Source organism: Eleginops maclovinus, chromosome 13 (genome assembly GCF_036324505.1).
Source record: "Eleginops maclovinus isolate JMC-PN-2008 ecotype Puerto Natales chromosome 13, JC_Emac_rtc_rv5, whole genome shotgun sequence".
In the NCBI taxonomy this organism is placed as follows: domain Eukaryota; kingdom Metazoa; phylum Chordata; class Actinopteri; order Perciformes; family Eleginopidae; genus Eleginops; species Eleginops maclovinus.
Window position 1 is genome coordinate 20,140,726 of NC_086361.1, and position 23,805 is coordinate 20,164,530.

Consider the following 23,805-nt stretch of genomic DNA (forward strand, 5'->3'; position numbering starts at 1 on the left):
AGGGTTTGTTGTCGTTTTTGGGGGGAATAAAAGCAATAACTTGAATACATAATCACCGACGGTTCCCTAAGCTCGCTGAGGTTCTTTTGGATGTTTTAGGTCAAGGTAACCTTCAGGGGATTGTCTTGTTATCTCACAATTGAATGAACGAATGCCTGTTGCTTCACACACACACACACACACACACACACACACACACACACACACACACACACACACACACACACACACACACACACACACACACACACACACACACACACACACACACACACACACACACACACACACACAGAACTGGCTTTTTTGTATGCTTACTGTCTTAATGATGATAGTAATGTGTGGGTGGGTGTGAGTGGGTGTGTGTGTGTTCAGTAAGGGTGCACAAATATGTGTAGTTCAGCAGATATTGGTCTTATCATACACCTGCTGAACAGTTGCTGACAAAGTGTGAAATTTGACATCAAACTGTGTATCCGTATCTTTTTGCTACGCTTTTGTGATATTACTTCACCCCCTGTAAGTTTTAACACTTCAGATTTTGTATTTAGAAATAGCTTTACCGTGATGATAAGGTAGTTTTAGAGGTGCTTGTAGTCAGAATATGTTACCTTTGGAAAGATCAGGCAATTGTCTCCCCATTTTCAGGGCACCAGCTAAGCTAAGCTGGTTTCTGGCTGTAAGTTCAAACTACAGTACAGAAATGAATTTTCCGCAGCAGGTGCACAGGTGCTTCTGATAACATTAACTCCATCCAGTCTTTATGCTCAGCTAAGTTATTTCTACTATACAGACTCATAGCATGAAAAGCACAGGTTTTGCCTATATACACTAACACCATTTTTCCAGTTCATGCTATGCTCAGCTAGCTGGGTGCTGACAGTAGCCTCTAGACCTACAGTGTATAACATTTTCACCGAAGCCATTTAGATTCATAGCAAGAGAAGCACAGGTATGACTTATAAAATGAATGATATATTTCCAGTCATTAACCTAAACTAAGCAAGCTAGCTGCTGACCGTAGCGGCTTAGCTACATCCTTTACATTGTTCTCCCGATTCCAGTCATGCTAAGTAAAGCTAGCTGGCTTCTGACTGTAGCTTATAATTTATGATAGGCTACAGTCATGACTTTTCCAAGGTATTTTGACACATGGCACAGGTTTTGCTTATAACATTACAGCTAAGCTAGTCGGCTGCTGACTGTACTTCATATCCACTATGGTATGACTTTTGGACAGCAGGCATTTTTGCCTTTTTCTTAGCAGCAAACAGCATGTGCTACTCACTGTATAACACTAACAATGCAGCCATATCATGCAAGAGTCCCAGTAAGACATTAAGTGAGTAGCTTATGCGTGAACACATGGATCTGAAATACCCAATCCTCATCACTGCACCACTGTGATTCATGTTCTGAGTCAAGCTGCCACATGTGAAAACTGCTCTTATGTGAGTAAGCCTGAACTGAAATAATGGTGAAAAGGTCAAAAGTATCATCACAGAGGAAAAAGCGCAGGTGCTTCTTATCATGTTAACGATGGCTCCATTATATTTAATGTGTCCAAGTAAGCCAGCACGCACTGTCCTCAACATTAAGAAGCTTAATTATGTTCATTGTACACCTGTGCTTTTCCCATTTCAAAATGTCTTCAGGGAAATAAGGACTGTTCTGGACCTAAAATTGTAACACGGTTGAGAGGTACTTCAGTATTATATTTCCAATCATCTGGATCAGATGACACTTTCTTTATAAATGCTAGATCACTGCACAACTTCATTTTCATGAGAATAAAATCTATAAACATGTGTTTTCAGTTATTCGACTAGGCCTCTGCTCAGGTTAGAGGAGGGTGGGGTGATACAATATGGATAACACTGGTGAAGAAGGTCAAGGTCAGTCTGTAGGCAAGGCAACGGGACAAGGTTTTTGTTTTTGAAGCGTTTGTTTTATGTAGTTGAATTGATTAATCACGTTAGAGCAGAATTTAGTTGATTGCAGGTAAGCGGTCTGTGTGCTGAGCTAAGGAAGAGGAAGGGGAAATGCAATCTGAGAACCCATCATTTTATTAACATGAAAAACTGCAGTTGCTGACTCTCATCCCCAACCCCATTTTCACTTCTTAAATAACTTACTGGACTACAAACAATGACAAGTGCATTTCGTTTGGTCCCAGTTATCTACAGTCTACAGCAGATCATTCATAATATAGACCCTTATCCCATAAGCCTTATTGTTGCATCACTGATAATCGATGGGTTCTGAAATTGGTAATATCCTTACTTTTATTTACAATGGACTACAAGTAGGTCAGGATTTCCAGTTAAATGTAAAAGGTTATTTTGTAATGTTCGGTCTCCATTCTGTTTCCAACTCCCAGATATGAAATTGGGTTTATAGCAAGGATGATAAAGTAGTAATTGTGTATTGTCTTTACGGGTGACCTTCACAAAACTGCTTTCGTACAGTTAGCATGACCCATGCACTCTCTTTTTAAAATAATCCACTTACGTGCACCTGTGTCAGATTATGGCGCTCTACATCCACATGCAGAGAGGGAACACTGTGTTTCCATCAAGGTGGAGGACGTCTGATAAAAGCCCAAGAGAAGAGAGGGCAGATGATTAAAGTCTGTCCTTACTGAGGATGTTAGAAACGATGACTTCTTGACTGCGGTAGAGGAAACTGGGACAATGCAGGAGGCCGTGCAGAGGACACAGTAGGTAGGTCATTAAAATGCATGCAGGTGTAGCAGCACACAAAGTCCAAGAGTGTGAAACAAAACCACAATCCAATCAGTTTGAATAAGCTGTAACTTTTATTGCACATTCCTGTTTGGTCTTGCAACGACCTTTCACCTTTTAAAACTTTTAAGACCTCGGTTTTTCGACCAAACACTCAAGTCAGGAGTGGGATAAAGTCGCTCAGAAGTAACTGATCACAGGTCAGATGTGCGCGTTCCCTTTACGAGTAAGATTTGAAGCATAGGGAGGTCATACTGATCCTTGATCTGCGACTGGGGAGAACTTCAGTGCAGATCTTTGTGTCAACTGCATTACCCATAAGCCAAATCACTGTCTAGAGCAGGACCAATGGGGAAGGGACAGTAGTGACATCATGGAGGGGACTAGGACGTTTTCACGGGAGCGCAGGAATTTTCCTTGATTCCATTTAGATGCCCTCCCAATGAAGAAAAATACTCCCTTTTATAATCTTGAGGCTTTGCAACCTTCTGTCCTTCTTTACTCCCTGAAATCCCCCCCACCCCCCACCCCCCCAAATAAACACACCTTTCCCCCATCACACAAATACATAGGCTATCATTCTTAGTAAGGTTTTTTTTTCTCATTTTCTTGTGACAATACCTGCAACATGCTTCAAATCTTCATTTTGGCAAACCACAAATAAATTAAAACACAAACATTCATAGAACACAATGTGACATTTTGAGGACGCTTCGGAGTCAAAGAAATATACATACAATACATAACCCAAAAAAACAAACAAAAGAAAAGAACAATAAAAGAGAAGCATTTGCATTTTTTGTTTTTTCCCATGTTTTTTCTTGCTTTTCTTGAAAAAGGATATACAGTAGCTAGCTACCAATCACATATCACATGCAGATATAATACAACATAATCAGGTCACCCAGTTAGTGTCTGCAAACTACCAATCTAAACTATATCACAAAAGTATTCTCTTGAAACCAGCAAACACTCAGCACTTTGAGATATTTTGTCTTAATAATAATTCAGTTTACAGTTTTCTCTGCAGAGAGATCACTATACCATCGACCCTGAAATGACTAGCCGGATTCAAAGAGGCACAACACGCGCCCGTACATGACCACATACCAGATGGTGTGTTTTTTAGTCTTTTGCCTTTTTTTTTCACCATGGGAGGTTGTAACACACATTTTTGCTCGCTCATGCACTCACACACACACACATTTGTTATCGACCACAGACGCGACACATGAAAACGTAGCGTGGCGCGAAACAAATGCGACATGCTGGCAACGCGACGGAGGGTTAGGTTGTGGCCTGCTGAGAGACGACGGGTATCTAGATGCTCCTAAAAAACCCTCAACCACCCTCCCCCCAAAAACAGGGGAGGAGTGACAAAATGTCAACGCGGGCGGGAGGTTTGACATCCTCCATCTTTCTCCTCTCAGCGGCTCTTCTCTAATGACGCTCGGCTGAAATGTCAGACCAATTAGCAGCTCCCCCTCTGACATTTAACTGGCAGACAGCAAAACAAACACATGAGGATGGACAGATAGTCTGTGGCTAGTGGAGGCCAGATTGGTTGAGAGGGACATTGCTGAAGCCTCAGAGTTTATATCAGATATTTATAAAAGTCCTTTTCAAAAGGTTGAAACTCAGGAACGTGTCTTTTATATAATCACAGAGCATCTAATAGCTATCTTCCGCCATTTTGCAAGCCACCTGACATTTCCAGAAGCAGTCGGTAGCGATCAAAGAAACGCAATGCCCTCCTTTTCCGCTCTGTTCTTCTTCTGCCTTCAGTCTCTCCCTTTCAGCAGACATCAATCAGGCTGGCTCATTTAAAGCACCACTCCGTCCTCGGCGGCGCTAGAGCCTGTGTCCGTCTTCATTTCTGGGTGTTACTGTGTGTGTGTGTGTGTTGAGTGTGGGCGAGCTTATGCGGGTGTGTGTGTAGGCGTCTGACGCACAGCTAAACCTCCTTATATCCCATTGTCCTTTAAGTTCTTTACACGGATCGGAGAGAGACAGACGAGATATTCACGTGTTTACAGTACTAATAATCAGGAGCTGACATAGAAAGTGGAACAAGACTGCGACGAGTACTTTAGAAAAGAAAACAGAACTCCCTTTAGGCCTTAGTGTCATTCACAGTAAATCATATTCTTCTCTGTTTAAAGGGTTGTCTCCCTTGCTCACACACACACATACACACACTCTCTGAGGCATGGCCTTCAGCTGTACCATCTGGTATCTAAATCATGGGAATTACAGTCTTCTTCCTCTGCTACTCACATACACTCACTCACTCACTCACTCACTCTCAAACACGCACACGATAACATGAGAGTAGAGAGAGAGAGAAAGAAAGGGGTGACTGACTGTCATTCTATTTATCATACATAGTCTCTGCATAAAGCAACATGTGACTTTTTTCATTTCTCCTTTAGAAATCAATATCCCAATCTATGCAACAGTGAGCTCTAAATTTAGCCACGAGAGACGGAGAGAAAGAAGGAGAAAGAAAGTGAGCAAAGCAAGCTAAAGTAATAGAGAGAGAAAGAGCACAGCTCCATGTAAATTACAATCTTGTTGCATTGAACTGTGAGCAACGGCACAGTCGAAAGAAGGGGGAAACGAAGGAGCGAATGAGTAAGTATAAACGCCAGCGCGCTGCCCGTCTATTAAACATTAACAGCTTCATTTATATGTAAATGACCTGACGGCTACAGAGAGAGACGGCGGGAAGTGATGCCGGTTCAGTGCTGTAGAGAAATATGGGGCGAGGGGTGGGATGAAGAGGACAGGAGAAGGGGGAATGAGTCTTCTTCATTCAGTAGTCTTTCACTAGGGTGGAAACGTCCACAGTAACCGATTTATCCCGAACGTGCAAGGGTGTGCGTTACGACAAAAAAAAGAAATCCACGACAGTAACGCACACTCCTATGCACGTACACACACTCCCAGTAGATGTCCAATGGAGTGAAAAACACACACACACGCACACACACACCTCCCTCACAGGTCTTTCCAAAATGGGGGACAGAAGTATCTCCCTGGGCGAGAGGGAGGGGAACGAAAGATGATGGCGGTGTGTCTGCTCTCCGAGAGTTTTTGGTGGAGATGAGGGCAACAAAAAAAAATAACAACCTCCAAAAAAATTAAAACACAGACACAAACCAAGAAAGAAAAAAAAACTCTTAGAAGAGTAACAGCAAAAGGTGAAGATGGGAGATTGTTGAGTTAGCGTGGTGTGTCATTTTGCGTGTCGGTGCTAGCTGGGGGTTTTATCCGGCTAGCGCTGGGGGTGGGAGGGTCGGCGGACGCTCAGCCGTCGGATACGGGCGGAGACACCCAGCCATACTTCTCGTGGGTCTTCACCAGGGACTTGAAGGTGGCCTCGGCTTCCTTGCGGCTGAATGCTTTCTTGGATTTCCCTGCTTTCCTACATATACGGCCCTGTGAGGAAAGAGAAGAAGGACAGGGGTTAGAGGGAAATTAAGTTAGCATCTACAGTCCAGAGAGTAAAGTAACACACAGTTTTCTACTTAATTAATATTTCCTTATCTCTTCCCATCAGTAGCATACGGGACATCCTGACTGAGGTTTAGCTAACATTCAGGAAACCAAGGTTGTGTCTGGAGTTAGAAGTTAGCATTTCAGCACTTCAAGTTTGCACATCACAAAGCTTTATAGTTTATTAGTTTTGTCTTAGATGCCTAAAATAAAATCTGTATTTTTCCCATGACATAAAGGTGTTCAGTAAATACCCTTGAATGTCTGAAGATATATATCATGCTTGTTTATATGTTTCATTTGGATAGATTAAACTAATGAATTATAACATGTTATTACTGAGCTTTACAGATGCTAGTCAGCAGATATGCAAGCTGTTTCCCCCTTTATCCAGGCTTAATGCTAAGCTAAGCTAACTCTCTCTGGTTGTTTCCGTAAATTTAACAGGCATTGAGTGTTTAATCATCTTTTCATGTAACGTACAGAAAGTAAATAAACGCATTTCCACAAATGTAGTAGAAAGAATTGACAGAAAAGCTGGAAAAATGTAAAAATATAAATCATATTAAAAAAGATTGTGTGTCCATCTAGTCAAAGATGTTGGTAGAAATGTTTGGTGACGTAGGAAGTTGGACTCCACAGAGACCCACAGAAGCTACAGACGCTATGTATAAGTGTGTGTCTCAGAAGGAAAACCTCCAAATACTGAATGAGTTCCCACTAAATTGGATAGACTAACAGGCCCCGAGCCAAAGCACAATTGATTCGATGTTGGCACTGATCTAAATCAAGGAAGCATCTCTGCCATTAGGTGATTCATGTATTTCTGTTTGGCATTAATTAATTAATTACAACATTAATAGAAATTGAAGCTTCATTCCAAATCTTAAGGATGTGTTTACCAGACAGAAATGAACAGACTCCATGTGCAGAATTCTTTGGCTGAATGCAGCTTCTATTTAAAGCTGCAATTACAGTCATTATTGATTAATCTGCCAATAATGTTCCTGGTAAATCCATTAAATGTATGGCCTGTGGGGAAAACAAGCCATCTCTATTATCTAAATGTCATGGTAAAGTCTGTAAAGGTCTTCATTTGTGCGATTATCAGTCCAAAACCCAAATATATTTACAGTACAATCATATAAAGTCCTCACACCATAGACGATGAATGTCAGCACTGGTAGAAGGATATGAATTCTTTATTTTCACGTCTTTGAGCATAATGACATGGCTTTCTGGGTCAGAAAAAAAGAATATCACTGGGGGAAATGTGAGAAAAAGTATATCAAAATATAATTTGTCTGATCTGGATGTGCGATAAAAAGAAAGATGGCGTTCCTTGTCATGATTGGGCTTGTCAAAATCACAGACCATGTATATGGAAATTCGGAGACACAGCCCACAAGTGCACATGAACCGACTTGCTGATGAATGCACGGCCACAGGTGAAACGTTGACAAGACAAGTGGTCTGAATGCATGTTCACCAGCATTAGATCAATGTTTAAAAGGCAGGGAACAGGCTTTTAAAATGTCACGTCCAATCAAAAGAGAGAATAAAACCTCCGCCACGCGGGGCTACTAGGAGGTAAGTGAAGACCCAGAAGCAGCCACTGCTCTATATGATGAAAAGCTTGTAATATGACAGAAAATATATATATGAGCATGTTACCCTCAGTGTGGAAAGCATCTCACTCAGAGCGCCGTGACATCTCACACGGAGACGTTTTCACCCAGGCACCACCTTGCTAAATCCCCTCTCTCCTCCTCCTCACTTCACACACTGGAGCTAATAATAAGTGTGGGATGACAGGGGGGGCAAAAAAAAAAAAAAAAATGGAGAAAAGAGGAGTGGGCGTGAGGATAAAGCTGCTTATTCTGTCGTTGCCAGCAGTGCCAAGTCTTCCCCTTAAGCAGAGTGTGTGGGAGGATGAATAGAAAAAGGAAACAACTGTCTTCACATAGAAACACTCAGACAGCCATGACAGAGGTGTGACTCATATGAACATCACGACTGTTTAAGTGCGTTTATAAAAATCTGCGCTCTGAATCATAGAAACATCACAATTCGGATGATGGTATATCTTTGGTAAATCTGCAGTTATAGTGATTTTTTATTTTGGGACTAAATGTTGTTCATTATAAATGTATCTGCCAATGCTTTTGGTGTACAGAATGTTAATGAAGGAGGGAAAAAATATCCATACTAGTCCAAATTGAAGTCTTTAATGTCTTTTTTTGTAGCTCCAAAACCCAAAGATATTAAAATTAATGAGATATTAAAAAGAGAAGCACAGAAAATGTCCATATTTGAGGCTTAAATGAGCGTTTTCTGCCATTTTTGGATGAAAATTTCAGATACAGTTGTTCGATTTTAGAATAAAAAAACGGATTATTAAAGATTAAAAAATATTTATACAAACACAAAAACTTAAAGTAAGAATATGCAATAAATATAAATATGCAATAAATAATTATATTTATATAAATACAAAAAAAAACAACTTAAATGTCCAATAAAACTTTTATAATAATACAAATATTGTATATTAACACAAGAGGTTCAAGTAAAAATGTACTACAATATATAACATATTACATTATATTCACTGATGCGTTATTATTAGTCTTATTATTATTGAGATATCAATGCAAGCTAAAAATAGTTGGTAAATGTTTTTCTGTCGACTGATTGTTTTCCTGACTAATCGCTCTACTTTATTAGTACATGGTGTTTGTACCACTTCTGTAACACTGCACCACTTCCCTCTACCCAGGACGTTTCTTGGCATGGAAATAATGGCACTGAGGCCACTCCACTGAAACCAATACTAATGGAATTATTTTAGATGGTGAGCTCCTCTGCATGCTGCAGTGCAGATAAATACCCTCATATTGTCAGCCATCCGTGGTGTGCACCTTTAATCCTGCAGCTAAACTTCCGTCCTGTTTTTCAGGAAGAAAATGCTGGATAAATGCATCCATTATCCCGCTGAAGAAGATTAGAGGGTCAACCACTAGTCTGATACACAATGATGAACTTTTGAAAGCTGTTTCATTCTCCATCTGGAGCGTAAAGATATTGTTTGACATTTTAGGAGGTGTATTTTTTTCGGGACACAATTCTCATATCTGTATGTTAGGTAAATATAAAGCTACAGCCGTGTTAGCTTAGCATAAAGACTGGAAATAGGTGGGAAAAGCTAGCTTGGCTCGGTCAAAAGGTAAGAAAACAAGCACCCATTAAGCTCAAACTAATACAGTTATATGTAAAATACTTTTCAATTACACGTTTCAATTCTGTCAACACCACAAACACAATTTCTGTTCAGCCCCTGTGCTGGGGTCTTGTCACAAATCTCAGAGTTGATATTTAAAAACCCGGACAAGTTAAACCATTTACAACTAAATGGATTGGATGGCAAGATCGAACTAGAAAAATACCACAAGCAGGGATCAACTTTTCATTTGTATTTTGGCTAAAACAGGTCCTAAAAATGCATTATTTTCAAAGCAAATCCAGAAACGAATGGATGAAGTATTTCATTTGAGTTCTCCTACAATTGTTTTGCAACACGTATCAAGTGCCGCTCGTTAAAGGCATACAGTCTTTTTAAAATGAACTCCATCTTTCAGGAAACAGCAAAATAGAGTATGGTTTGTGTTATGATAACCACGGAAAGCACATGACTAATGAAACAACAACATTAGGGTTAGAATAACTACAGCAGTGCAGTACCTTCAACCTTGTCTCAATACCAAAAAAACTAAATCAAATATTTAGATGAAGTTAAAACAGATTCAACAAGGCATCAGTTTCTCTGCATTAGCTTTATAGCGACATTAGCTTAGGGATAGCATTGGTGCTATCTGTTATAGCTTTACTCTTTTATCAGAAAGTGGATTTTAGGATTTACATTTTGCCCATCCAGTGTTTCTTCCCTGCTCTCATGACATCTGATGGATAATCAGTGAGTCCTATTGCGCACTGTCTCTGCTATTTTGGGTCAAAAGCGGTGCCAGGGATAAATGGAGATGAGGTGATAACGTTGAATGATCTGGAGATTAGGGTTACAGTTTCCATTCCTGTTGCAACACTGGCCTCGTTTCACTGCAGGGCTTAGCCACTACTCAATGAGTCCCTCTCAAACAGACACACACGTTTGAAGAGCTTGTCCTTTCCACTGGATTTTAATCAGTATAAGTGCCATGCTATAAACAATGCTAACTAAAGGCAGGAAATGGCTGATTATACATTAAGGCAATAATCCGGTTGCATCATTATTATCTTTATTAATGCTTTTACACAATTGTGTATATTATGAATACACATTCTTTACATATTCAATGTTGTTATTTATAGTGGTCTTTTTTTCATTTCACAATTTAACTACCTTCTTTATTTTATATTGAAATGTTTATTCTGTTTCTATTTTTTTTATCTTCGTATTTTTTTTATTGTGTCCCAAAAACCTAAATTTCCTCCAGGAATAAATAAAGTTTTCTGGTTCAAATTTTAAGGTTTATTTTAATATTTGTATACGTTTTATTATATCTTCGCATTTAACAATTTAACTTGAACTTCTTACGTTTATATAAAAAACAAATCATTCTATTTTTATTTTATGTTTGCATATTTTTTTATTGTATTCTAAAACAGCCAACACCTAATTTCCCCCCTGGAGAGTATTCTGTTTTTGATCTCACCCTTAGTAAGAACACAGTGACTTATTAGTAGATGGTTTGCATTGGAAACTAGAAAAACGTTCCCTTTGCTTGGCAGGTTTTTCCTTTGTTTTGAGAAAGTCAATGCAGGACACAATGACTGACTCATTCAGGTAGATACATGCAGCGCTCCCCTGGGACTCGCTTTGACTCCCACAGCATTTATAATGGAAAACAAACCAACTGGGTGTCACCTAAGAGGCGCTGCTCATGTGTGCAGCCGAGCCCTGTGTTACAGATTACTGAGTCTGACAGATAAAGCACTCGTTGGGCTGACGTCGCAGAGCACTGGGGAAAAGCTGGGATACGTTTTCCTCTTCTCAAAATCACGTGCAACGTTCTAACCATGCATATCTTCACATGGTGCCATATGGTTACTGTGATTACCTTAAAATGGCGCCTGCTGCATTTGATATCATTAACGCAATTAACCATGTTTTCAGAGGAGTGACTAGAATGGTTATAGATGGAGGAAGGGAATGTACCTTTTTCTTTTTTGCATTGAACCTTGACTTGAGAACAGGAAACTCAAATAGAAAAAAGACTGACATTTTATAGCTCCGTTCTCTACTGATACTTTCTTTTAACAATATCATAAAGGTAGAGGGGAAGAGAGGGTGTGTGAAAGAGGGGAAATACACTTCTGAATGTGTGTGCCATTGTGGTTGCAGACATCTACAAGAATGGCTCGGTGTGCTGTGTGTGTGTGTGTGTGTGTGTGTGTGTGTGTGTGTGTGTGTGTGTGTGTGTGTGTGTGTGTGTGTGTGTGTGTGTGTGTGTGTGTGTGTGTGTGTGTGTTTAAATGAGCGCCTGAGGCCTATACAGTGCCATGTCAGTGTTTATCTATTTCAGCTAAGCGCTTGCTCGTTGAGAAGTACACACTCGTATAAAGTGGCTGCTGGATAATCGTGTGAATGGAGATCAGTCAATGGGCAAGGGAGGGAAGGCCCCAGTGCATGCTGGGAAGCAGATCTGGGGGCTACGGGGTTTGGAGGGGGGCGGGATTACATAACCAAGGACATGTGCTTAACAGGGTCGAATAAACAAAAAGGGATCAATGTCATCATCATCGTCCTCGTCAGATCATTGCGGAGCGCTGTGGGACTCGTGGCAGGGTCATTACAGGATAACTCCACTGTGTTTTTTATGCCTTCTTGTTTTGGTTAATATATTTAGTGTATCTTCCCCTGCCTACACACTGTCACAATACTTTCATCCTTGTGCAATTACAATGTACTCCGATTCAACTCACCACGGTAAACAGGAACCTTGTGAAAGAGGGAAACTACACCAGTTTCCATCAGAAGGTTTTGTGTTAAAGAAGTTAAATATAATCTGGAGGAACTTCTCAAAGTAAAAATAAACCCCAATGATGTCATCTGGGGTTATCCCTGTTTTGGCTTGGAGATTTTGAACACAAAGTCTGCATTTAGGAGACATTGGGTAAAACACTATGGGAAATTTAGCATTAACCATCATGGGGACTAAAAGTCATGACGTCTCAGAGTCTTCTCTTTCAGTTTAGATTATTGTTTTGTTTCGGTCTGTCACTTAAAGTCCCTTATTTAAAGAAATACCCCTTAAATCTGTTTCAATCAAAACTACTGACAATTAATGGTGCTATCATTAACTCTATCAATCATAGTTTTTATAATAAATTGATTGCTGAGTCTACAATTGTTTTTATTCTTAATATTAGAAATTACAATGGTATCCAAAGCCTTAGAAAAAACCTATAAAATAATAGATAATAAAAATTCTGAATTTCAGATTAAAATTGGGAAAAAGCAGCAATATACAATTTACCATTCAAAAAGGTTGGAACCAGCATATGTTTGAGTATGTTTCTTCATCAACTATCCCTATTATTCTTCATTTGGTCACATCTTTTTCACTTGTTTTTAGCACTTGCTAGCAGTCCATTGCAAGCTAAATTAACCATGTTCTTATCTTCAAATAAATGCTGCACAGTTAACAATCACAACAAAGCTGAATTATACACGATGAATGTCTAAAGACTGAAACATCCTCAAATGTGAGCTCAAGGAATTGACAGTTTACAGAACTTAATAGTAAAGAAATGTCTGCAAAAAAGGAGTGGAAAACACTGCTTTACAGACAACAATACAACACAGATCAATGACCAAGCTGTCTCACACTATGAAGTAACCCTTATCCAACAAGATGCCGCACAAAACAACTGCGTTTATGGCACATACGGCTTAAATTACCCTCGTAAAAGATTCCATAATGGTGATCACCTCCAGTCACCTCCCCTTGTGTGATTGTGTGTGTGTTTCCTCACAGGTGAAGACAAGTGGGAGTTATGTTGACTTTCCCCTCAACACTTTGTCACTGCGTGTATCCTCTCACACTAAGAATAGACAGAGATGCTCAAAACAAGCCAAATCACTATTGTCACAGCAAACTGGTGCCCAAGGACGTATAAATATACTCTGTGTGTGTTCAAGGTTAAATATAGCTCAGTGTTTGTCCTGATGCATGAGAGACGGGTGCATCTCCTGCAAAATTAGGACACAAGCGAGTAGGAACATATGCACTAAAGAGACAAACAATGAGATAAAGAGCTGCACACACACACACACACACACAGACACACACACACACACACACACACACACACACACACACACACACACACACACACACACACACACACACACACACACACACACACACACACACACACACACACACACACACACACACACACAGGAATAATGAATCAATATTGTTTCCATTAGCAATCTGGAGAGGGAAGACACTGCACCATAATTAGGGAGCACTGCGGAGCTGCTCATCTCCTCAAGCAGCAAATCAAGATGAACACACACACCGACACACACACACTTTCCTCTCTCTCTCTCTTTCTCTCTCAGTTTTTTGCATGACCTCTCTTGGTTTACAGACGTCCTAACGACTAAAGAGGACGCGGGACTAATGTTATATCATCAGACACAAATAAAGCACGACGGAGGGGGCAGGGCAGGAGAATCCACTGACAGTTTACGTAAGGTCTCCTGCCACAGCGCTGTCATACCGCTGACGTCAGAGAGAGGCAGAGAGGCCGACTCTACGGACGAGATGAATGCATTATGACAACAAAGTGAGCATTTAAAAAACGTACTAAACCGTACAGCACGCCTCGCAATACCCCGGAAATTGGAGAGGAAAATACATATGTGTTTTCATTTCTAATTGTGTTGTTTTCTTCCATGATTTCTACATGTTTTTGTTGATGTAGTCTTAATTAAAGGTGTGCTTATTCTGCCGTCCCATTGCTTTCATTCAACAGATTGCTTCCGGAATAAAAATAAATTAATAATAGCATTTTTTTTTATGGATCAAATTGAACTTTTCAGCTTAACACACAGAAATCCTAATAAGAAAAATAGGAGAGGTTATGACACGTGTTGAGGAAAAATTGATTAATTATTTAAGCACTGGTCCCCAATTGCACCTTACACGAAAGAGGAATGGTCTACTGATAGAACTATGGGCATAAATATAACAGAATAAGGACTGTTATTGCTTCTGTTTTTGTTTTAGCTTTCTGACCTCGTCTGTTTTTGTTCTGCAGGTTTTGTTCTAACATGTTTGGCATTGAATCACCTCCTAAATGCTGAAACTAAAATATTGAAAGAGGAAACTGTATTAGAAAACTGTGATTCCCATCCTGTTGGTAAATAGAGAATCTATGCAGAGCTTTTTGGAGATCCAGCCATTTCCATGTGAATTGCAGAGCTGCTGCTGCAGTGCACTGAAGATGTGAAAAACAGATTTGACAGGATTACATAATCCAGAGAGCCTAACTCAGGGAGCGCTGCTGGTAGGTACAGACTACCTGCTGTCTCTACATCCGTCTTTCTATCCATCACAAGTGTCTTATTCCTCCTTTAGGATAATCTGATAGGAGTACAGATATTGTGAGACTGCATTAGATTGGATACAGAGACTGTTCCATAACACAGCAGCGGGTCTTTGTTGTCAAAGGATGCTGATTTATGGAAGCAATAAAAGGATAGAAAACCGGGACTGCAGCGAAGAGCTGGCATAAAGGACATACTGAGGTTCGCTCTGCATGAAATGGCTGCCGTAAAGTCACATAAAGATTAATAATATTCACAATAATGAGTTTGCAGAAGGCAGAGGGGAGGGGGGATGAGCAGACTACCCTATAGCACACACTGAGCATAGCAAAGGCTAAAAATAGAATGAACATAGCAAATGCATCCATTTCACTGTCCATCTCAGATTGTCTGTAAATGATATTTGATTATTAATATGATGAGAAAACTGGGGCATTTTTTACAACAGATCATCACACCTCCTAAAAACATCTTGAGATACCACTCTGCTGGTGTCCAATAGTGACACTTAATCAAGGAAATGATAATCAGGAGTTGATTAGCATTGGAAATAGATGAGATTACAAGTACATATTATCATATTTTCCAATCAAATTCTGCTTTAAACACCCTTATTAGACTAAAAGCCTCCACTTAATGCTGCACATGAGTATAAGCAGTATTACGTGTTAATCACGCGTGACGCAAATGCTCATACCCAGAGCGTGTCATGGCTTAAACTAGATGTACTCAAGATGATGAACAAGCGTTATTGTTAATGATATTCCATGCAAGGACCCTCACCCTCCCCCTCTCACCTGTCCTTTTACGAGACTCGCTGCAAACTGCCTCATCACGGCCTCCACCGTGTAGGCGCTGGACCATCCGCGGGGGGTCAACAGCTCCATGCAAATGGCACCTCCGTCCAGCACGTATCCGTTCTCCAACCGGGGCGTCAGGACGCGCATGAACGGAGGCGAGAAGGGGAAATTATCTGGAAAGGTGACGTTGAGCAGTATGAACTCGGTGCTGGTCTCCTTCATGTCCTGCCACAGCGCCGAGTCCTTGTCCACCTGGTGCAGTTTCACGTTCCAGTCGTACAGGTTGTCCTCCACCAGCTCCACCGTGATGAAGTTGTCCCCTAACCTCCGGATCTCCTGCAGCTCCTTCATCAGCCTGCGCGTCCGGACCTGGGTGCAGTGTTGCCGGTGAGGCGCCAGCGGTGGTATCGAAGAGGAGGAGGCACTGGTGGTTTTACTCCCACCTCCTCCTCCTCCAGTCTGCTGCTTCTCCTTCGCATCCTTGCCCTGCTGCTTATCCTTCCCGGACCCGGCCTTGTCCTTGCCCAGCTGGTCCAGCTTCCTCGCCTTGATCTCCGGGGTGCTCAGGATGTTGTTGGTCTCGTTGGCGGTCTGACAGTGTTTGTTGGCGTTGTTTTTCTGGTTCCCTCCCTTGGAGCCCTTTAGCGAGCCCTGATGGTGCTTTGGGTCCTCGGTGTCCCGGTCGTGCAGGCGGATGAGACCGATCTTCCGCAGTAAGGTGGCCATAATTTTCTATAGATCTATCCTCCGATCCCCCCGCACAGGGGCAAGAATCACCCTTAAAAAAGTCGGGTCTCCTGCTCACAGAGAAGACCTTTTATTGATGCTGATTATTAACCTTGTTGTACCGCAATCCCCCCACTGCAGCCTCAGGATCAACACAACCGGGGAGCAGGTTCCTCCTCAGTGCAGCATTTCGACAGGACTCGACTGAAGAAAGAAAACAGTAAAACAATAAAAACAAGCGAGATTAAATGAATATTCTCTCACAGTTTTGTCCAAACACATCACTTCCCCCCGACATCATGACTGCTGCAGTTGTTCAATGATAGGACGATCCATTACGCAGAATCGCAGAGGGGATGCTATAATATATTTTATCATATCGAAATTACAGGCAACGTGATTAAACGACAGGAAAATCAAAGAAAGAACCATGTAGAGACATTAAAGGTGGAAACCCCTATAATGCACCGCAGGGTTGTTAACAAATCTCACTAATGATCACAAGATACACCTATAGGAAATGTATAGGAATCATATAGTCTATGGAAGATTGCCAAGGACACTCTAAACTGGCTATTCATATCAAATGTTATCATCATAAAGGATTTAAACTCCATAAATCCCGACGAATGCACGATATATTCACCTTAAGTCTTGATCATAAGAATATCATACATTATTCTTTATTGGTGCTCTTCCGCCCACACAGATCCAATATTAAACCAGCAATCCGACAGCAGCCCATTGCTTACCATAGACAGCTGGAACTCGTAAAGTACGTCCGTTTTTTTATATCCTTGTTGTGTTAGACCGGACACCGATCCTCGCTGTGCGTAAAAAAGAAGAAGAAACGGCTCCTCCACCATCCAGTTGGACCTGCCGTCGGTGGAGCTGCAGTGAGGAGAGAGCAGAGCCTTTGATGTGTTCGCAGCTGCAGCAGCTCCAGCTTTAATGCAGCCGAGGACAAACCAGCCCCGGGTTAATCCTGCTCAGCCAGTCTGCTCACACCAGAGAGGCGCTGCGACGACGTCCTTTCAAAATAAAAGCCCTGACGTTATAGGTTACATTCAAGTTTAACCAAAATGGGAACCTAATGTGTATTTGCTAAACATTTTACTTTAAATGTTACCTTTTATTTCTATAACTCTTTCTTTATTTCTTTATATTGTATTTTTTATTGTATGATGTACATTTTTTCTTAAATGAAGGGGGAACAAACCCCTCTAAAATGGGGATGGAATATACAGACTGTGATATAGACTCCTTAAAATAACTGCCGTTTTCTGTACAAATCCTGATAATAGTGATAGTGAAAATTATGTCAAAAGGAGCAACAAGCAACATGATTAAATATGATTTCTAACTGGGATAATTAAGACATGAATTGCGGATAGCAAACAAGTTGGTTTAGCACCATACACAAAAAACAATCAATCATTTCAATTCACCAAAAAAAAAGAAATATATGGTAGACAATGCTTCATTTCTAATCTATAGTTGGTTTATTTCTAAAGCAAATTGCCTATTCAAATACATCTAAAACCAGTTGTTGTGTTAAAAGTGTTTTCTATTCAAATGTGTTGCTGTTCATAAGCATTTTTTCACGTAGGGGCTACATACAGTGCTTTACTGGCCTGTGCAATGTTCCAAATCTGTTAATAAAATATCACTTTTATTTTTGAAAGTTCGAGGTATGTTTCCTGGTTTGTTCTGACTAACTCTGTGTAATTTAGTATTGCTCTGTTTACCTGCACGAATACAGGCTGAGCAGAAATGCCTGAGGAATATAAATTCAAATTTACTGGCATTCACTTTCACTTTTAGCCTCCTACTATGCAGACAGTTCTTGTAGCCTATATGTTTACACTGAGTCAAAGTTATAGAAATTGTCCAGGCAGGCTCAGCTTAACTTTAGATATATTTTGGGAAATACAGAATATGTTGAGCCTTAAAAATTGTGTACAAATGTTTGCAGCCTTCCATGTATAACAACATTGTTTAATAATATTCCTTAAAGAATGCAATCTATAATTATTGCTCAGATTTGTGCAGAATGTAATAATTTCAGGACATTATTGTATTGAATACGATGATGTGATTTAAATAACTAAGAGTTTTCCATTTTTACAGTACTGGTTTAGATACAGATAATCCTACATTACACTGCAGGGAGAAACCCATGTCATAATTTTCCTGACAAAGAAGCTTCTACATAACCGGCAGCACGACACTTTGAGGTAGTTAACGACCATCTGTCATTACTCGTCACCTAGGTAACCGAGCAGCACCCGCACCGATTGGCTACCCCTCTGCCGTAAAGCATTTCGGCGTTCAGACTGTCGTAGCGAGCATTTGACAAAAAGGTTCCTCTAAACGGAACAGTTTATATTTATATTTAGAGGTTTAGATACAGTTAATTAACATGGCTGAGAAATTTGATAACCTGGAGGAGCATCTGGAGAAGTTCATCGAGAATATTCGACAGTTGGGAATTATCGTTAGCGATTTTCAGCCTAGCAGCCAGGCAGGACTCAACCAGAAACTGTGAGTTTTATATTAAGAAGCTTATAAATGGCACTAATCTGCGAAATAAACAGCTTGTTAACCTGTTTAATTGACCTGTTTTCTCAGGAATCTGATGATTTCTGGACTGCAGGACATAGAGAAATGCCGTCAGCAGCTGCACGAGATCAACGTTCCTCTGGAGGTCTTTGAGTGAGTGACGTCACCGGTGGTGTTTTTGTCCTTTTCCGGCTTTTTAAATACTAATAATTTGATTTCCTCTGCTCTTATATGTAATTGTTTTAATGCTTAAAATACCAGTGGTGTAAAGTAACTAAGTACATTTACTCAAGTATTGTACCTCAGTACACTTTTGAGGGACTTGAGTATTACAATGTTTTCTACTCTGCTACATTTTTCTCCTCAGCATTTATTTTACTGATGTATTTACTAGTTACTTTATACATTCAGATTTTGACACACATCCTACATTACATTTAAGTAACTGAAACCATGAATAACAGAGAATTAATTGGCTTTTTCCTAAATATTTCACAGTTCCAGCTTCTTCTTATATGTGAAGATTTGCTGCTTTTGCTTTAAAATACTTTAAGTAAAAGCATACATTTGCCTTATTGTACTTTTACTAAATGAGAAGTACTTACCAAGTACAGAATCCGAGTACTTTTCAACCTGTTGTGAATACATGTTTGTGTTGTGAGGCACTATTTATTGCTTTGCATTAAAGCATCGCTGAACCTCATCCTAAAATCGACAATTATATATAACAACTTTGTAGTTCCAATCTTTTCTGCACTTTTGGCAACATTGAATTACCCATTTCACTTTTATTTTTTGATTATTGAGAGCCACTTTTAAATTCTAATTACACATACTGTATGAATATCATTGTTAAGAATTTGTGGCCACTCATAATTTACTGTATTTATGTGGAGGTTGACTGGACTGATAGAAAAAGAGCAAACTAAACTTTGTATTAGCTAAGTTGCAACTGGAATTAATAATATCATATCTGTTCTTCTCAGTTCCCCTTGGCTGATATTGTTTTTTCCTTGTGTTTGAAGGTATATTGACCAAGGTCGAAACCCACAGCTGTACACAAAGGAATGTCTGGAGAGAGCCTTGGCCAGGAACGAGCAAGTCAAAGGGAAGATCGACACCATGACGGTAAGAGATATCACCAGGGTCGCTGAGATTTCCCAGCAATGAGACGGCACAAAAATAAACAGTCAACTAACAATTTCCCGGATTACACGCCTACCAAGGATATGATGGTATCTGTTAAAAGAACCAAATCTCTCTTTTTCAAGGAGAATCTTCATAAAACAAACAGGCATGACCTCAAGTTAACCCTCTTTTCCAGTGCCCTTGTTTTTTGATGATGAATGATTGTCCTTAAACAAAGTGCTTACACTTTTTGTGGTTCAAAGTAAGCTCTGCTGCACAAAGCATCCATTTAATATATTTATTTTATTCAAAACTTCTCTGTTATATGGAATCCATTTGGTTAGGGCTGGGCAAAATGGCCACAATCTTCTATAACGCTATAGGTATTGGCATATCTTGTTAACAATATATATGACAATTAAGCATGTTTACTGGTAATGCAATACATTACTTTTGGATGTAGTTTTGAAGTCAAAATATAGAGAATTCATTTGTAATGTTGCCAGGTGTATACACTGACTATGTTTACATGCATGGACTCACACACAGAGTAATCAGATTAATAGTTGTATTCAACAGGAGTCCAGTTTTTTAACCAATTTGCTTTCAGAGATAAGGTAAAGTTTGATGAAGAAAACTAAATAGCTATCTTTAAATTATATTCCCTCAAATATTCCACATCCGATCTTCAGTGTAATGTGAGTTAGTAGGTGCCTGTTATTGTCAATTTATAGCAGATAGACAATTCAAAGTGCTTTAAAATACATTAAGAAAAAGTGCGAAAGACACTCATTATACAATAACATTCAAATCCATCAAAAGTCCCTTTATTAAAGCCACGAATTTCAAAGGATGAATGGATCCCCTCAAAGGGGATAAATTATCACATTGAGGTATCTCCATGCCCTAAAACTTGGCACAAACGTCAGACTCAATTTGGTCCTTGATGAAAATATACATACATTAATTAAGATCAGATTAATTTATTGATCTGAATTTTGGATTTTTTCTTTGTAACAGCAGCATTTTAACAAGGCATAGCACAAAGTGTGAAAATAAAAAAGTAGAAAAAATCCCAAATATAAACATCTCAAAACAGAAAATAAAACAGAACTAAAGAGTAACAAATATATACTGTATGTACGTGTTGCTGAAGTAGTTACAGGCCACTAATAAACCCCACTGCTGTCTTTCTATTTCAGAAATTCAAAAGCCTTCTGGTCTCTGAGCTGGGCAAAGTCTTTCCCGAGGAGATGGTCAAGTATAAGGCTATTCACGGCGAAGATGCCCCCTCCTAGTGACCGCTGCGCCGCGACCCCTGACCTTCAACCTGTGACCCTTGAAATGGAAAGCCTGGGCGGAGTTTGACCGAGCTGGTTCCCCCGTGGTCGCCTGCACAATATCCTTACAACCCCCGTATTATTATTTGTTGTCAAATTTGTGATTCTGTTGCCGACTAGGGACAAGGTTTTTTTTATTTCTGCTCAGCACCCTGACTCGGTCAATCCTTCTCAAATCTAATCCGAAAGAAATACAAATCATTAGCGGGTATACGGGAGGAGAAGTGAGGAAAAAACAAATGCTTTTCAGCACTGGTTTGCTGCCAGGGGACACATTTGTTTTTTATGTCCCTGTTGAAGCATTCTGTTGGCAGCAGAGGCAATTTATCAAACCCCCGACTGTACAGAAGAAAATATTAAAGAGCTGCACGGCGCCCGTCTGATTCTGTATTGAGGAATATACTCCATCAGTTGTACATACAGTATATTTATACTCTTTCACATTTGTAATGCTTCCTAATCATTGTGCAACATCCATTTGTACCACACACAGTTCATGACGTTTTGTATCAAGCTCAGGTTTCTGACAGCCTCGATTATTCAATGCAGAAGCTGTTTGATGGTAATTATGTACCTGATCACTCAGCATGGTCAGAATGAATCCACTCTTTATTTGTAACTTGTTTGTATTATAATTTTTGTTATTAAACGATCCTTGTTGGAGAAATGTGTTTGTGTCATTGATGAGGAAAAGACAGTACTTTTGTCAACAGACTCAAACAAATAAGTCTCTTTGAATGCTTCATTTTTACAGAATGAAAAATACATAAAATAGATAGATAGAATAGATAGAATCGGAGGATGAAACCCTCTTTATTTTCACATACATGCACACAGCAGAGCACACACAGTGAAATTGGTCCTCTGCATTTAACCCATCCTAGTCCTAGGAGCAGTGGGCAGCTATTGCGCAGCGCCCGGGGAGCAATGGGGAGGGGGGATTGGAGGTGTCCGGTGCCTTGCTCAAGGGCACCACAGCAGGGCCTAGGAGGTGAACTGGGACCTCTCCAAGTAGCAGTCCACTTTCCATATTTCATGTCTGTTTGGGGACTTGAACCGGCGACCCTACGATTCCCAGTACAAGCCCCTACTGACTAAGCCACTGCTGGAAATAATGGCAATAATTCTGAAAAATTGTACACAATCATGTCATTTTTTTCCCATTTCCACTGTGCAATGTACATTTTTAGGATGTACAGTAGTTTGGGTTCAAACCCGTTCAGGTTTAATATTTTTAAGGTTTAAATTATGTGTGAAAATTAAGAATTATAGTATTGACTATTTAAGTACACATGCAATTATTCGTATACTTGTCAACACTTTTTTTTCACACATGGCCCTTTTCCTCCTCCGTACAAGTGTGTGATTCAGCTAAATTATTCGTTTTAAAGGATAAAGACCCTCTTTGTATATACCATATAATATCACCACTGCGAGCTTCTGAAATGTATTTTGTAATATAGTCCATTTTTCCTGACGTCGCTGCTGTTGATACTTCAGAAAATAGCATAAAATAATGGAAAATGATGTGGAATTCTACAGAAACAGGGTGTCTGAATAATCAACAGTTACATGGTTTAAGTTTTCTTATTCTTAATACACTTATTTTTACTACATGTGACAGGTCAACAATCCCAACAACGGCATAATGCAATGTAGGCTAGAGGTATAAATACCAGACATAAACAAAATACATCTCAAATTGGATTTATTACACAAGAAGTTTTCATTGCTTTAGTGTTTGTGCAGCATTTTCTGAGTAGGATTTAATGTAGGACATGAAGACAGTGAGGCTGTATAGCCGTTTTGCTGAGTAAACGCGTACCTCCTGCACGGTGACGCGTTGCTGGCACGTTCAGGGTCACTCAGCTCGAGTGTCTCCTCTTGAACGTCTCGCTGAGTAACTATATAGCCCTATAGTCTGTCAGACACAGATGCTGTTACAGGGCTGCGTCATCAGGCAGGTTACGGCCCGCCACGCCTCCTCCTGCTGAGGCTCAACCACGGCGACACGCCCCCCCCCCCCTCTGACCCCTGAGCTCCATCCTTTGGGACAGAGGGAGGGAAATGAGCCCTGTTATTGGTTTGTGATGTATGCAGTGAGGTAATACAGACACCCCTCTTCCTGGGCTCTCACTCTTCCCTGAGGATTTCCTAACACGCGTCTCGATTAGTCAGCCGTGGTTTAGAGAGGACGTCTATCAAATAATCCTGTTTCTCCACCTTCTTTTTAGATGCTGCATGTACTGTCCATTACTGGGTGAACTGTAAACATATTTCCGTGACTTTTTCCAGTCTTGCTTTTAAAGTGATAGTTTGACATTTCTGGAGATACACATATTGGATATCCTGCATGTCAAACTTTTCTAAGAAAGAAAATAAAAATATAC

General features: G+C 40.1%; 2 protein-coding genes across 2 annotated transcripts; one reads left to right on the forward strand and one right to left on the reverse strand.

Moving 5' to 3' along the window:
* Positions 1-2,799: 2,799 nt before the first annotated feature.
* Positions 2,800-17,401, reverse strand: ube2ql1 (ubiquitin conjugating enzyme E2 QL1). Its single transcript, XM_063898405.1, has 3 exons — positions 17,138-17,401; positions 15,657-16,589; positions 2,800-6,185 (listed from the first exon to the last, which is right to left on the reverse strand). The coding sequence occupies exons 2-3, from the start codon at positions 16,383-16,385 to the stop codon at positions 6,054-6,056; spliced, it is 861 nt and encodes a 286-aa protein (XP_063754475.1). The 5' UTR covers positions 16,386-16,589; positions 17,138-17,401; the 3' UTR covers positions 2,800-6,053.
* Positions 17,402-18,673: 1,272 nt separating this feature from the next.
* med10 (mediator complex subunit 10) lies at positions 18,674-22,082 on the forward strand. Its single transcript, XM_063898456.1, has 4 exons — positions 18,674-18,929; positions 19,017-19,100; positions 19,973-20,075; positions 21,278-22,082. The coding sequence occupies exons 1-4, from the start codon at positions 18,808-18,810 to the stop codon at positions 21,371-21,373; spliced, it is 405 nt and encodes a 134-aa protein (XP_063754526.1). The 5' UTR covers positions 18,674-18,807; the 3' UTR covers positions 21,374-22,082.
* The last annotated feature ends 1,723 nt before the right edge of the window (positions 22,083-23,805 follow it).

Excerpts from the sequence above, each read along its gene's own strand:
- ube2ql1 (XM_063898405.1), bottom strand. The coding sequence starts at position 16,385 with ATGGCCACCTTACTGCGGAAGATCGGTCTCATCCGCCTGCACGACCGG. Across the intron at positions 6,186-15,656 it reads CGAGTCTCGTAAAAGGACAG|GGCCGTATATGTAGGAAAGC; the intron begins GTGAGAGGGGGA and ends CTTTCCTCACAG.
- med10 (XM_063898456.1), top strand. The coding sequence starts at position 18,808 with ATGGCTGAGAAATTTGATAACCTGGAGGAGCATCTGGAGAAGTTCATC. Across the intron at positions 18,930-19,016 it reads GCAGGACTCAACCAGAAACT|GAATCTGATGATTTCTGGAC; the intron begins GTGAGTTTTATA and ends CTGTTTTCTCAG. Across the intron at positions 19,101-19,972 it reads GTTCCTCTGGAGGTCTTTGA|GTATATTGACCAAGGTCGAA; the intron begins GTGAGTGACGTC and ends TTGTGTTTGAAG.